Consider the following 14,101-nt stretch of genomic DNA (forward strand, 5'->3'; position numbering starts at 1 on the left):
TGGGTAACAACCCTAGATTTGTGTCGGGACTATCTTGTGGAACGATGAAATAGTATGAACAAATTCATCAAAACAAAATGTTAATCATTATTTGAATATGTTGGTAACCCGTTGTATAAAAGTGAATATGCACTCAAAGCCGGTGTGGATGATATTGGCACGGTTTGCCGGACCGAACACCCGTGCCAATATATACTCCAAACACCGGCTTCTCTGGCATTATCACTTAAGGGGGGAAAAACGGTCTTTTACCATCTTTTGTATAGTTCGCCCCGCCAGTATTTCGCAATTCACATTCCAACCAACCATGTTCTCGCCTCAAGTTCCATCCATTTTTCCATGGCACCAATATATTCATTTTACAGGTGTACTTGTTAAAATAGTCTCCAGTGTCAGTAGATACATTGTAATAGCGACATGTTTCGGCATCTGAAGGGAAACGCTCATAAGAAAATACATTTCAACCAGTGAGATCAGCTTGAGATTTGAATTAGCTTGAAAATTGCATCATGATAAAAGTGATACTCAAAACCAAAATCTGGTCCATTATGCAATTTTATTCTTCAAATTCAACAGAGTAAATTGGTTCCAAATACTGCCTAATTAAATAAAGGGTACACAGTCCAGAGGTTAACATGATCAGGTAACACTTATCATCCATCTACCCAAATACAGTGCCTATCAGATTCTACCAACTTTGCACAACTCTTACAGCAACATGCACAGTGTACAAAACATTAGGAATACCTTCCTAATATCGAGTTGCACCCGATTTTGCCCTCAGAACAGCCTCAATTTGTCGGGCCATGGACTCCACAAGGTCTAGAAAGCTTTCCACAGGGATGCTGGCCCATGTTGACTCCAATGCGTCCCACAGTTGTATCAAATTGGCTGGTAGTGGACCTCTATACCGAATAGCTCATTCCATCTCATCCCACAAATGCTCAATTGGATTGCGATCTGGTGACTGGGCAGGCCACTGCAGTAAGCTGAATGAATCATTCGTTGAACCATTCCTGGACAATCCAAGCCTTGTGGCATTATCCTGCTGAAAAAAAATCCATTCACAGATTGATACACTGCTGCCATGAAGGGATGCACCCGATTGGCAATCATGTTTATATATCCCTTGGCATTCAAACATTGTGCCACTTATCAAGGGGCCCAATGTGTGCCATGAAAACACCCCACACCACCAACCTGCAATGTTGACACGCGGCATGATGGATGCATGTACTCATGTGGTTCTCGCCATACCCAAGTCCTCCCATCAGCGTGAAACAGCAGGAACTGGAATTCATCAGACCATGCAATGTTTTTCAAATTCTCTATGGTTTGTTCCTTAGCCCACTGCAACCCATTTATTTTTTTGTGCTGAAAGTGGAACTCCAAGGTCGTCGGCTGCCATGCCCCATTCGTGTCAAGGTACGACGAGTTGTGCATTCTTTTATGGGTCTGGGTACCAATGTTGTACTGGACTGTCAGTTGACTAACTGTAGCCAGTCTGTTGCTCTGCACAATTCAGGTCAGCCTCCTTTATCGTTTTTCGTCAAAGACCCATTTTCGGCCACAGGTCTGCCGTTGGCTGGATGTCCTTTAGGCGGTGGACCATTCTTGAGACACGGGAATCTTGAGCGTGAAAAACCCAGCAGCATTGCAGTTCTTGACAAACTGATATGCCCGACAGCTACTACCATACTCCGTTCAAAGGCACTTCAATCTTGCCCATTCACCCTCTGAATGGCACACATACACAATCCATGTGTCTCAAGTATTAAATCTTTTAACCCATCTCCTCACCTTTATTTACACAGATTGAAGTGGATTTAACATCAAGGATCATAGCTTTCACCTGGTCAGGCCATGTCATGGAAAGAGCAGGTGTTCCTAATGTTTTGTACACAGTGCTTGTTGCCGTAAGAGTTGTGCAAAGTTGGTAGAATCTTTTTCCAAATGATTCAGAACTAATGGATGCCAAAGGTGCTTCCTAGTACTAAGTCGAGGGTGGAGACTTATCCAAATGATGATATTTCAGTGTTTAATTTGTTACATTTTCTATAACTTTAACGTTGAAGATGTGGAGTAGGTTGTGTAGATCTGTAGGAATATAATAACATGTAATCCATTAGATTACATATTAATGCAGCAAAACACAAAACAGGGCCCTACACTATAGAAGATGTCACCATAAACAGGCAAGAGTGTGGCCTGCACAATCCTTTCTCTACCATCACCTTGAATCTTCAACTTTGAAACTGGCCACATCTTGGCTTCTTCGTCACATCTGCAATCTGTCAAATAATCCGGAAATGGGTGAGAAAACGATAGCCAAAAAACCTATCAATCCTCCAAAATGATCAAGAAAAGTAGACCTCAGATCAAAGTGAATCAAAACTCAAAGTCTTGGACTAATGGCAATTACCAGTCAGTAAACAAATTAGCTTTGGCACAACACAAGAAACACAACTGCTGAGGGTGAGGGATCTTAAAGGAAAAGTCCAAGAAAAGTTGACATAAGTAAAACATTTTTGGACTATGTCACCAATGGACTAAAGCAATAAATACCAAAATAGTTTTTCTTTAATTAGCTCACTCCTGTTCAAACACTTCCTGTACAATAAGAACCTTTTTCAGAGGGTCTAAATGGTTCCTTGGTGGCCAAATGTCAGAGCTATGATCATTTCAAGTACCCACCGTTCTGGGTCCTCAGCATATACATATATCTTTCACTCTCCGCCCCTCATCACACAGGCTCAACACGTACAGTCAGACTGCAACGCCTCGAGGGGCGGATTGGTCAGAGACCAATACACTTAGCCAGTATGTTACCTAGTGAGGAGTGTAATTACCATGGCTTGGTCATCCCCCGCTACGACCACAGTCGCTACTGCTGCACCTCCAGACTGCTCTTCATCTGAAATTAACATCCAAAAGACTATAGGTTAGGTTTGAAGAGCCACAAGGAAACTGATTAAGGCAACAAAGTCAAAAGTACATAAAGTAGTTAGTCCAAGTACATTGCTGCTAGTGCTACAGCATCCATTTTACAGCTACAGCTTGAGTTATCATGATTCTGAAATGTCAGATAGCTATCAACAATGACAAGAAGCTGCCATGTGGGGAATCGTAGGTGGCACATCTCAGCTAGTTCTCTTGTTGAGACCATGTCTTGTTCAGAGGCATTTTCACAGATTTCATGTTGGCTCAAATTTTCTAGCCAGCCAACAACTATCAATGTATTTGAGACAAGTACTCATTTTGTATTTGTATTTATTATGGATCAGCTACTCTTCCTGGGGTCCAGCAAAATTAAGACAGTTTACACAATCTTAAAAACATTACAATACATTCACAGATTTCACAAGACACTGTGTGCCCTCAGGCCCCTACTCCACCACTACCACATATCTACAGTACTAAATCCATGTGTATGTATAGTGCGTATGTTATCATGTTATCGTGTGTGTGTGTGTCTTTGCTAATGTTTGTGTTGCTTCACAGTCCCCGCTGTTCCATAAGGTGTTTTTTTATCTGTTTTTTAAATCAAATTTTACTGCTTGCGTCAGTTACTTGATGTGGAATAGAGTTCCATGTACTGTAGTCATGGCTCTATGTAGAACTATGTGCCTCCCATAGTCTGTTCTGGACTTGGGGACTGTGAAGAGAGCTCTTGTGGAATTGTGCAGATGTATTTATGTTTTCAATAAACAATGAGACGAAAGTTCAAATGTTGTCAATCATCTAAGCCAAACCCATGTGTTTTGCCCCATAGTTGACACACATCGGTTGTTGCTAAACAACCAGTCTATAGGTTAGACATACCCTGCCCTTCTGGTGAGGGTCAGGGTCTATCTGGCCCAGTTCCGTACCCGCTGGACAGGGCAGTAGAGCCATCATGTGTCAGTTTGTCTGCCCGGTCATTGCACAACCGTGGCATTGGCACCACAGTTAATTCTGAAGGGAGGAAAAAACCCAGAGACTATTAGGCTGTGCAGGTCTCAGATAATGTGGTAGAGGTTGTTCATCACAAGTTCAGCATGGTGCATGCTTTTTCATCACAGACCTATATATTTCATGCAGACTGAATTAAGGCCACCCGTTGCTTACCATTAGGTGTGCACAACATTCTTTCGGGGAGGAACGATAGGCTGTTATTTTCATGTTTCATCAGCTTGGCCAGTGGGACCCAAATGATCATGGTGGTATCCAATGTTCCTCATTGGACGCTTCCCAGCCGAGGGGCTAGAGAAAATAGATAATTTGAGATATGACTGACATGAATACCAGTAATTATTTACCCTCAACATTTTATATACACTGACCAAAAATAAAAACGCAACAATTAAGATTTTACTGAGATAGTTCATATAAGGAACTCAGTAAATTGAAATTAATTAATTAGGGCCTAACCTATATATTTCACATGACTGAGAATACAAATGTATCAGATTGATCACAGATAGCGTCAATAAAAGGTGGGGCGTGGATCAGAAAACCAGTCAGTATCTGTTGTGAACATTTGCCTGATGCAGCGTGACATCTTCGCATGGAGTTGATCAGCCTGTTGATTGTGGCCTGTGCAATGTTCTCCCACTCTTCAATTGTTTTGTGAAGTTACTGGGTATTGGCAGGAACTGGAACGCACTGTCGTACACATTGATCCAGAGCATCCCAAACATGCTCAATGGGTGACATGTATGGTGAGTATGCAGGCCATGGAAGACCTGGGACATTTTCAGCTTCCAGGAATTGTTTAGATCCTTGCGACATGGGGCTGTGCATTATCATGCTGAAACATGAGGTAATGGCGGGGGATGTATGGCATGACAATGGGCCTCAGGATCTCAAGATATCTGTGCATTCAAATTGCCATCGATAAAATTAATTTGGATGTTGTCCATAGCTTATGCCGGCCCAAACCACACCGTGCCCACACAACACCATACACCTTGTCTGCCATCTACCCGGTACAGTTGAAACCGGGATTCATCCGTGAAGAGCACACTTATCCAGCGTGCCAGTGGCCATCGAAGGTGAACATTTGTCCACGGCGCCAAATTGCAGTCAGGTCAAGACCCTGGTGAGGTTGATGAGCACGCAGATGAGCTTCCCCGAGACGGTTTCTGACAGTTTGTGCAGAAATTCTTTGGTTGTGCAAACCCAGTTTCATCAGCTGTCCATGTGGCTGGTCTCAGACGATCCTGCAGGTGATGTGGAGGTCCTGGGCTGGCTTAGTTACATTTAGTCTGCGTTTGTGAGGCCGGTTGGAGGTACTGCCAAATTCTCCAAAACGACATTTGAGGCGGCTTATGGCAGAGAAATTAACATTCAGTTTTCTGGCAACAGCTCTCATGGACATTCCTGCTGTCAGCATGCCAATTGTACACTCACTCAACTTCAGACATCTGTGACATTGTGTTGTGACAAAACTGGACATTTTAGAGTGGTCTTGTCCCCAGCACAAGGTGCACCTGTAATGATTGTGCGGTTTAATCAGCTTCTTGATGCCACACTTGTCAGGTGGATGGATTATTTTGGCAAAGGAGAAATGCTCACTAACAAGGATGTAAACAAATTTGGCAAATGAGAGGAATAAGCTTTGTGCCTGTAGAACATTTCTGGGATCTTTTATTTCAGCTCATGAAACCAACACTTTGCATTTATATTTGTTGGCAATTTGAATGCACAGAGAAACCGAGACAATATTATCGCAAGGCCCATTGTCGCAAGGTTCTGTACACAATTCCTGGAAGCTGAAAATGTCTAATTTCTTCCATGACTTGCATACTCAGACATGTCACCCATTGTGCATGTTTGGGATGCTCTGGATTAACATGACAGAGTTCCAATTCCAGGCACTTCACACAGCCATTGAAGAGTGGGACAACATTCCACAGGCGGATCAACTCCATGCTAAGGAAAGGTGTCAGGCTGCATGAGGCCAATTGTGGTCACACCAAATACTGACTTGTTTTCTTAGGCTGCATCACATCCGGCCGTGATTGGGAGTCCCATAGGGTGGCGCACAATTGGCCCAGCATCATCCGGGATTGGCCGTTATTGTAAATAAGAATTTGTTCTTAACTGACTTGCCTAGTTAAATAAAGGTTCAATAAAAAATAAAAAATACATTCTTATCCACGCCCCTACTTTTTAAAAAGGTATCCGTGACCAAATACAACAGGTGTAGACCTTACAGTGAAATGTTTACTGACAAGCCCTTAACCAACAATGTGGTTTTAAGAAACTACCCCCCCAAAAATAAGAGATAAGAATAACAAATGATTAAAAACAAGCAGTAAATAAAAATAGCTGGGATGTATACAGGGGGTACCGGTACAGAGTCAATGTGCGGGGCACTGGTGTTGAGGTAATTGAGGTAATATGTGCATGTAGATAGAGTTATTAAAGTGACTATGCATAGATAATAACAGAGAGTAGCAGCAGCGTTCCAGCTGTTCAGGTGTCTTATGGCTTGGGGGTAGAAGTTATTTAGGAGCCTCTTGGGCCTAGACTTGGCACTGTCTATGACTAAGGTGGCTGGAGTATTTGACAATTTTTAGGGCCTTCCTCTGACACCTCCTGGTATAGAGGTCCTGGATGGCAGGAAGCTTGGCCCTGGTGATGTACTGGGCCGTACACACTACCCTCTGTAGTGCCTTGCGGTCGGGGGCCGAGCAGTTGCCATACCAGGCAGTCATGCAACCCGTCAGGATGCTCTCGATGGTGCAGCTGTAAAACCTTTTGAAGATCTGAGGACCCATGCCAAATCTTTTCAGTCTCCTGAGTGGGAATAGGTTTTGTTCACGACTTTCTTGGTGTGCTTGGACCATGTTAGTTTGCTGGTGATGTGGACGCCAAGGAACTTGAAGCTCTCAACCCTCTCCACTACAGCCCCGTCGATGAGAATGGGGGTGTGCTCGGTCCTCCTTTTCCTGTAGTCCACAATCATCTCCTTTGTCTTGATCACGTTGAGGGAGATTGTGCTTGCACCACACGGCCAGGTCTCTGACCGGTACAGAGTCAATGTGCGGGGCACTGGTGTTGAGGTAATTGAGGTAATATGTGCATGTAGATAGAGTTATTAAAGTGACTATGCATAGATAATAACAGAGAGTAGCAGCAGCGTTCCAGCTGTTCAGGTGTCTTATGGCTTGGGGGTAGAAGTTATTTAGGAGCCTCTTGGGCCTAGACTTGGCACTGTCTATGACTAAGGTGGCTGGAGTATTTGACAATTTTTAGGGCCTTCCTCTGACACCTCCTGGTATAGAGGTCCTGGATGGCAGGAAGCTTGGCCCTGGTGATGTACTGGGCCGTACACACTACCCTCTGTAGTGCCTTGCGGTCGGGGGCCGAGCAGTTGCCATACCAGGCAGTCATGCAACCCGTCAGGATGCTCTCGATGGTGCAGCTGTAAAACCTTTTGAAGATCTGAGGACCCATGCCAAATCTTTTCAGTCTCCTGAGTGGGAATAGGTTTTGTTCACGACTTTCTTGGTGTGCTTGGACCATGTTAGTTTGCTGGTGATGTGGACGCCAAGGAACTTGAAGCTCTCAACCCGCTCCACTACAGCCCCGTCGATGAGAATGGGGGTGTGCTCGGTCCTCCTTTTCCTGTAGTCCACAATCATCTCCTTTGTCTTGATCACGTTGAGGGAGATTGTGCTTGCACCACACGGCCAGGTCTCTGACCTCCTCCCTATAGGCTGTCTCATCGTTGTCGGTGATCAGGCCTACCACTGTTGTGTCATCAGCAAACTTAATGATGGTGTTGGAGTCGTGCAGTCATGAGTGAACAGGGAGTACAGGAGGGGTGTAAGCACGCACCCCTGAGGGGCCCCCGTGTTGAGGATCAGTGTGGCGGATATGTTGTTACCTACCCTTACCACCTGGGGGCAGCCCGTCAGGAAGTCCAGGATCCAGTTGCAGAGGGATGTGTTTAGTCCCAGGGTCCTTAGCTTACTGATGAGCTTTGAGGGCACTATGGTGTTGAACGCTGAGCTGTAGTCAATGAATAGCATTTTTTCCAGGTGTGAAAGATCAGTGTGGAGTGCAATAGAGATTGCATTATCTGTGGATCTGTTGGTGCAGTATGCAAATTGGAGTGGGTCTAGGGTTTCTGGGATAATGGTGTTTATGTGAGCCATGACCAGCCTTTCATGGCTACAGACGTGGGTGCTACGTGTAGGTAGTCATTTAGGCAGGTTACCTGTTCTTGGGCACAAGGACTATGATGGTCTGCTTAAAACATGTTGGTATTACAGACTCAGACAGGGAGAGGTTGAAAATGTCAGTGAAGACACTTGCCAGTTGGTCAGCGCATGCTCGGAGTACACGTCCTGGTAATCTGTCTGGCCCTGCGGCCTTGTGAATGTTGACCTGTTTAAAGGTCTTTCTCACATAGGCTGCGGGGAGCGTGATCACGCAGTTGTCCGGAACAGCTGATGCTCTCATGCATGTTTCAGTGTTATTTGCCTCGAAGCGAGCATAGAAGTTTTTTAGCTTGTCTGGTAGGCTCGTGTCACTGGGCAGCTCTTGGCTGTGCTTCCCTTTGTAGTCTGTAATAGTTTGCAGACCCTGCCAAATCAGACGAGTGTCGGAGCCGATGTAGTACGATTCGATCTTAATCCTGTATAGGCGCTATGTTATGCGCGGCCACGCAGTCGTGGGTGAAGAGGGAGTACAGGAGGGGACTAAGCACCCCTCCTTGAGGGGCCCCCGTGTTGAGGGTCAGCATGGCAGATATTTTATGCCTACCCTCACCACCTGGGGTGGCCCGTTTGGAAGTCCAGGATCCAGTTGCAGAGGGAGGTGTTCAGTCCCAGGGAGCTTAGCTTAGTGATGATCTTTGAGACGCCTATGGTGTTGAACGCTGAGCTATAGTCAATGAACAGCATTCTCACATAGTTGTTCCTTTTGTCCAAGTGAGAAGGGGCAGTGAGTGCAATAGTGATTGCGTCATCTGTGGATATGTGTGGGCGGTGTGCGAATTGGAGAGGGTCCAGGGTCTCTGGGATGATGGTGTTAATGTGAGCCATGGATTCGGGGCAATAGTCATTTAGACAGGTTACCTTGGCGTTCTTGGGCACAGGGACTATGGTGGTCTGCTTGAAATATGTAGGTATTACAGACTGGGCCAGGGAGAGATTGAAAATGTAAGTGAAGACACTTCCCGGCTGGTCAGCGCATGCTCTGAATACGCTTCCTGGTAATACGTCTGGCCCTGGGGCCTTGTGAATGTTAACCTGTTTAAAGGTTTTACATTGGCTACGGACAGCGTGATCACACAGTTGTTTGGTTTGTGTCATAGGGCAGCTCGTGGCTGGGTTTCCCTTTGTAATCCGTGATAGTTTGCAAGCCCTGCCACATTCAACGAGCGTCAGAGCCAGTGTAGTAGGATTTGATCTTAGTCCTGTATTGATGCTTTGCCTGTTTGATGGTTCGTCGGAGTGCGTAGCGGGATTTCTTATAAGTGTCCGGATTCGTGTCCCGCTCTTTGAAAGCAGCAACTCTATAGCCTTTAGCTCAGTGCGGATGTTGCCTGTATTCCATGGCTTCTTGTTGGAATATATACGTATGGTCACTGTGGGGACGACTTGGCCGATGTGCTTATTAATGAAGCCGGTGACTGATGTGGTAAACTCCTCAATATCATCAGATAAATCCCAGAACATATTCCAGTCTGTGCAAGCAAAACAGTTTAGCATCCACTTCATCCCACCACTTCCGAATTGAGTGTGTCACTGGTACTTCCTGTTTGAGTTCTTGCTTGTAAACTTTCTTCAGGATCGGTGGGTCCCCTGTGGGACGGTTAAGCTAATGTAGGTTAATGCGATTAGCATGCGGTTCTAAGTAACAAGAATATTTCCCAGGACATAGACATATCTGGTATTGACAGAAAGCTTAAATTATTGTTAATCTAACTGCACTGTCCAATTTACAGTAGCTATTACAGTGAAAGAATACCATGCTATTGTTTGAGGAGAGTGCACAGTTTTGAACATGAAAAGTTATTAATAAACAAATGAGGCATATTGGGAAGTCTTGATTTTGCACAGAAATTAAATTGTTCATTGGATCAGTCTAAAACTTTGCACATACACTGCTGCCATCTACTGGCCAAAATGTGAATTGCACCTTTGCTGGAATAATACATTATGGCCTTTCTCTTGCATTTCAAAGACGATGGTACCAAAAAAACACATAAAACGGGTTCATTTTTTCTTTGTATTATCTTTTACCAGATCTAATGTGTTATATTCTCCTACATTCCTTTCACATTTCCACAAACGTCAGTGTTTCCTTTCAAATGGTACCAAGAATATGCATATCCTTGCTTCAGGGCCAGAGCTACAGGCAGTTAGATTTGGGTATGTCATTTTAGGTGAAAATTGATTTGCCAGGTCAGATTTGCCAAATGGACTGCGAGGGAGAGCTTTGTATGCGTGTGTGGAGTAAAGATGATCTAGTTTTTTCCCGCTAGTTGTACAGGTGACATGCTGGTAGAAATTAGGTAAAACAGATTTCAGTTTTCCTGCATTAAAATCACTGCCACCTAGGAGCGCTGCCATTGGATGAGCATTTTCTTGTTGGCTTATGGCCCTATACAGATCGTTGAGTGCGGTCTTAGTGCCAGCTTCGGTTTGTGGTGGTCAGTATACAGCTACGAAAAATATTGATGAAAACTCTCTTGGTAAATAGTATGGTCTACAGCTTATCATGAGGTATTCTAACTCAGGCGAGCAGAACCTCGAGATTGTGCACCAGCTGTTGTTAACAGAGACACACACCTCCGCTCTTGAGTTTACGAGACACTGACGTTCTGTCCTGTCGATGCATAGAAAAAACAGCTAGATTCATATTAACCATTTCCTTGTTCAGCCACGACTCCACGAAGCATAGGTTATTACAATAGGACATTCTCAAACGGCGCCTGTCTCATTTGTTCTCCAGTGATTGTACATTTGCCAATAGAACATGGGTTAGAGGTAGTTTCATCAGGCTGCCCCCACGTCGGCCTCTATATCTCTGTCTTTTCCTCTTCCGAGTGTCGGGGATTAGGACCTGGTCCCGGGTGAGCATTATGTCTTGAGCGGCTGAGTCATTGAAGTATAATTCTTCATCCAAATCGAGGTGTGATCACCGTTTTGATGTCCAGAAGCTCTTTTCGGTTATATGAAACGATGGCAGAAACATAATGTACAAAAGAAAAAAAGTTAAGATTAGAGGAAAATAGTATAATTGGTCAGGAACCCATAAAACAGCCACTATACATGCCAGCGCCATTTTGTATTTTATTGCTACAATGATAAGGATGTTAGATAATTTCGGACATTGATTTTATATGACTGGGTACACTAAGATGTTAGCCCAGTATTACAATTCAAGGAAATAGTTGGAATGTAGAAAAAGCACACGAGGAGACCATACATATTTAGTGAAAAGAAAGTTTACTTGATAAATAGCATGAGTGCATTCATGTAATTTGATACAGAAATAGCTTCTTTTTTATTTGACCAGACAATGTCAAGCTGAATGTTAGAAATAATCTGGAAACATGATCAGTTTGATGGAGCAAACATTGCAATTACATACTTTGTAAACCTCAGTTTCTCCACAGATAAATCTAGACAAATAGCACCAAATCTGTTGCTGAAAAACAGTGCTTCATATAGCATTTTAGCAGTACAGTCCTTGGCCATGTTTGACTATATATATATATTGTTTCCTTTATTTAACTAGGCAAGTCAGTTAAGAACAAATTCTTATTTACAATGACAGGCCTAGGAACAGTGGGTTAACTGCCTTGTTCAGGGGCAGAACGACAGATTTTTACCTTGTCAGCTCGGAGATTTGATCTAGCAACCTTTCGGTTACTGGCCCAACACTAACCACTAGGCTACCTGCCGCACCTAAATGCTTGCTTTACCCACCCTTCCTTGGCATAAATCCCTAATCTGACATGAACATAATATTTATATATTTCTTAATTCCATTATTTTACTTTGAGATGTGTTTTTTTTGCTGTGAACTGTTAGATACTACCGCACTGTTGGAGCTAGGAACACAAGCATTTCGATACACCCGACCAATAACAATTTATTTGTTATGTTGTTGTAAACAATGAAGTGGAACACTTGCTTTCAAATACTACACTTGATCTTAGCCAAAAGGCAGAGATTTCACCTATCCTATCATTTCAGATCAGGGTTAACTTCAAGGGAGTAAAATTGAAGAATGCATTTTCAAATAACTCAAAAAGGGGCCCTTCATTAATTCCACCAGCGCCTCTCACGAGGAGCCCGGTGTGAGGCCCGCTGGTGATAGACCCTGGAGCAGCTCCATCTGCCTCCTCTTGTCCTTGGCCCTGTTGATGGTCATCTTGAAGAGGCGGCAGTACAGCTCCATTGCGGCTGGTGTGTCATCGTTCCCAGGCACCGGGTATGTCACCAGGCTGGGGTTGCAGTTAGAGTCCACTACCCCCACCGTGGGTATATTCATCTTGGCCGCATCACGGACTCCCACATGCTGCTGGAAGACGTTGTTGAGCGTTGAGAGGAAGACGATGAGGTCAGGCAGCCTGACCCCCGGGCCGTACTGGATTGGGGCATTGGTGAGCAGACCACCCTGCCAGTAGCGTGTGTGGGCATATTCTCCGCAGTCCCCTGCCGTGCTCTCCACCAGGTGGCCGAACTGTCGGCGGCGGGAGACGAAGAGGATGATTCCGCCGCGGTAGGCGATGTGGGCGGTGAAGTTCAGGGCGCTCTGGAGGTGCTCCATTGTCTGGTCCAGGTCGATGATGTCCTGGTCCAGACGACTGCCGAACAGATAGGGCTCCATCAGCCTAGTAGAGAGGGATGAAGGGAGAATCAAGATCAATGTTTGTGTGACAATGTACTCCTGTTCATACCTACAGTATGCTGTCTGTCTCTGTATATGAAATCTGCAAGGCATGTATTTGGATGGCAGGTAGCCTAGCGGTTAGAGCGTTGGGCCAGGAACCGAAAGGTTGCTGGATCGAATCCCTGAGCTGACAAGTTATCCTTCTGCCCCAGAACAGGCAGTTCTGGCAGTTAACCCACTGTTCCCTGGTAGGCTGTCATTGTAAAATAAGAATTTGTTCTTAACTGACTTGCCTAGTTAAAGAAAAGATTAATAAAAAAATATATGTATATGTTTTCATGTTGCCCTATGAAGATAATCCAGCTGGTTTTACTTTACTCTGATGCAAGAGTAAAGTAAATATGGTAGATAAGGTCAATACGAACCACAAAGAGAACATAACTGTCAGATGAACTATGAAAATCAGCCATCCAACCTGTGTCTGCAGCCTTTCTTGTGTCCAAGGTGCACTCTGGCATCGAATAGATCTTTCAAGGAGAAGAGTTCTGACAAGCGAAAGAAATCTGGCATTTCAAGAGGCAAGTTCTGGATCTTGTCAGTGACAGCTATTCAAAAAAATATATATCGAGAAGTGGTTAGTTCTTTGTGATTGTAGAGAAGCTTTATGAATTCGTGTTAAATATCCATAGCATGTAAGATAGCTAACTGTACTTGTCACTGACAACTCTGCCTACCCGTGCTGTCAGTTTGCAAAGGGAGTGTTTTGACTGCGGTAGCAGTCGCATAGAGAGGTCCACTACAGGAGTATCCAGCTGCAACAATCCGGGGCTGGCGGAACCCGCACAAACCTACAAGAAACCCACCAGCATAGTCAGTTAGCTAGCAGTCAGACGATAAAGACAGCAGCTAGCTACAACATATAAAACATTACATTGTAACGTTGGGCATCCAACTTGATTTGGATGTGTGATGCTACTGCTAGCTAACGTTAGCCAGTTAGCAATGGTTGTGTAATTGAATTGTCGGACAATTAAAAACGAGGATAGGTTGTACAGTCTAGCAAGGTAGCAAAAGAGATGCTAAATATATTTCATGTCATAATCATAACCAAAATATTTGATTTGATTGTATAATGTAAATAAAAATGTACCTTTGGTAAAAACTCCTGCTGCCATGCTTGCTCGTGCTGTCCCCTCCCACTGAAGGTCAAAGAAATATGCGACTGGTAGTTGAAGTCCATTGGATGTGTCGTACGCAC

The 14,101-nt window shown here is 44.3% G+C and overlaps 1 protein-coding gene and 1 non-coding gene across 2 annotated transcripts; both read right to left on the reverse strand.

Annotated features, from left to right (window-relative positions):
• Window positions 1–2,661: 2,661 nt before the first annotated feature.
• LOC120026615 lies at window positions 2,662–2,793 on the reverse strand. The gene has a single exon (XR_005473186.1). It is a non-coding gene; the product is annotated as a small nucleolar RNA SNORA17 (small nucleolar RNA).
• Window positions 2,794–11,810: 9,017 nt separating this feature from the next.
• Window positions 11,811–14,049, reverse strand: LOC120025824 (28S ribosomal protein S2, mitochondrial-like). The gene is made up of 4 exons (XM_038970515.1): window positions 13,994–14,049; window positions 13,578–13,691; window positions 13,319–13,448; window positions 11,811–12,844 (listed from the first exon to the last, which is right to left on the reverse strand). Exons 1-4 carry the CDS (start codon window positions 14,016–14,018, stop codon window positions 12,292–12,294), a joined length of 822 nt encoding a protein of 273 aa, XP_038826443.1. The 5' UTR covers window positions 14,019–14,049; the 3' UTR covers window positions 11,811–12,291.
• Between the last annotated feature and the right edge of the window lie 52 nt (window positions 14,050–14,101).

The sequence above is a fragment of the Salvelinus namaycush genome, chromosome 31, assembly GCF_016432855.1.
Source record: "Salvelinus namaycush isolate Seneca chromosome 31, SaNama_1.0, whole genome shotgun sequence".
In the NCBI taxonomy this organism is placed as follows: domain Eukaryota; kingdom Metazoa; phylum Chordata; class Actinopteri; order Salmoniformes; family Salmonidae; genus Salvelinus; species Salvelinus namaycush.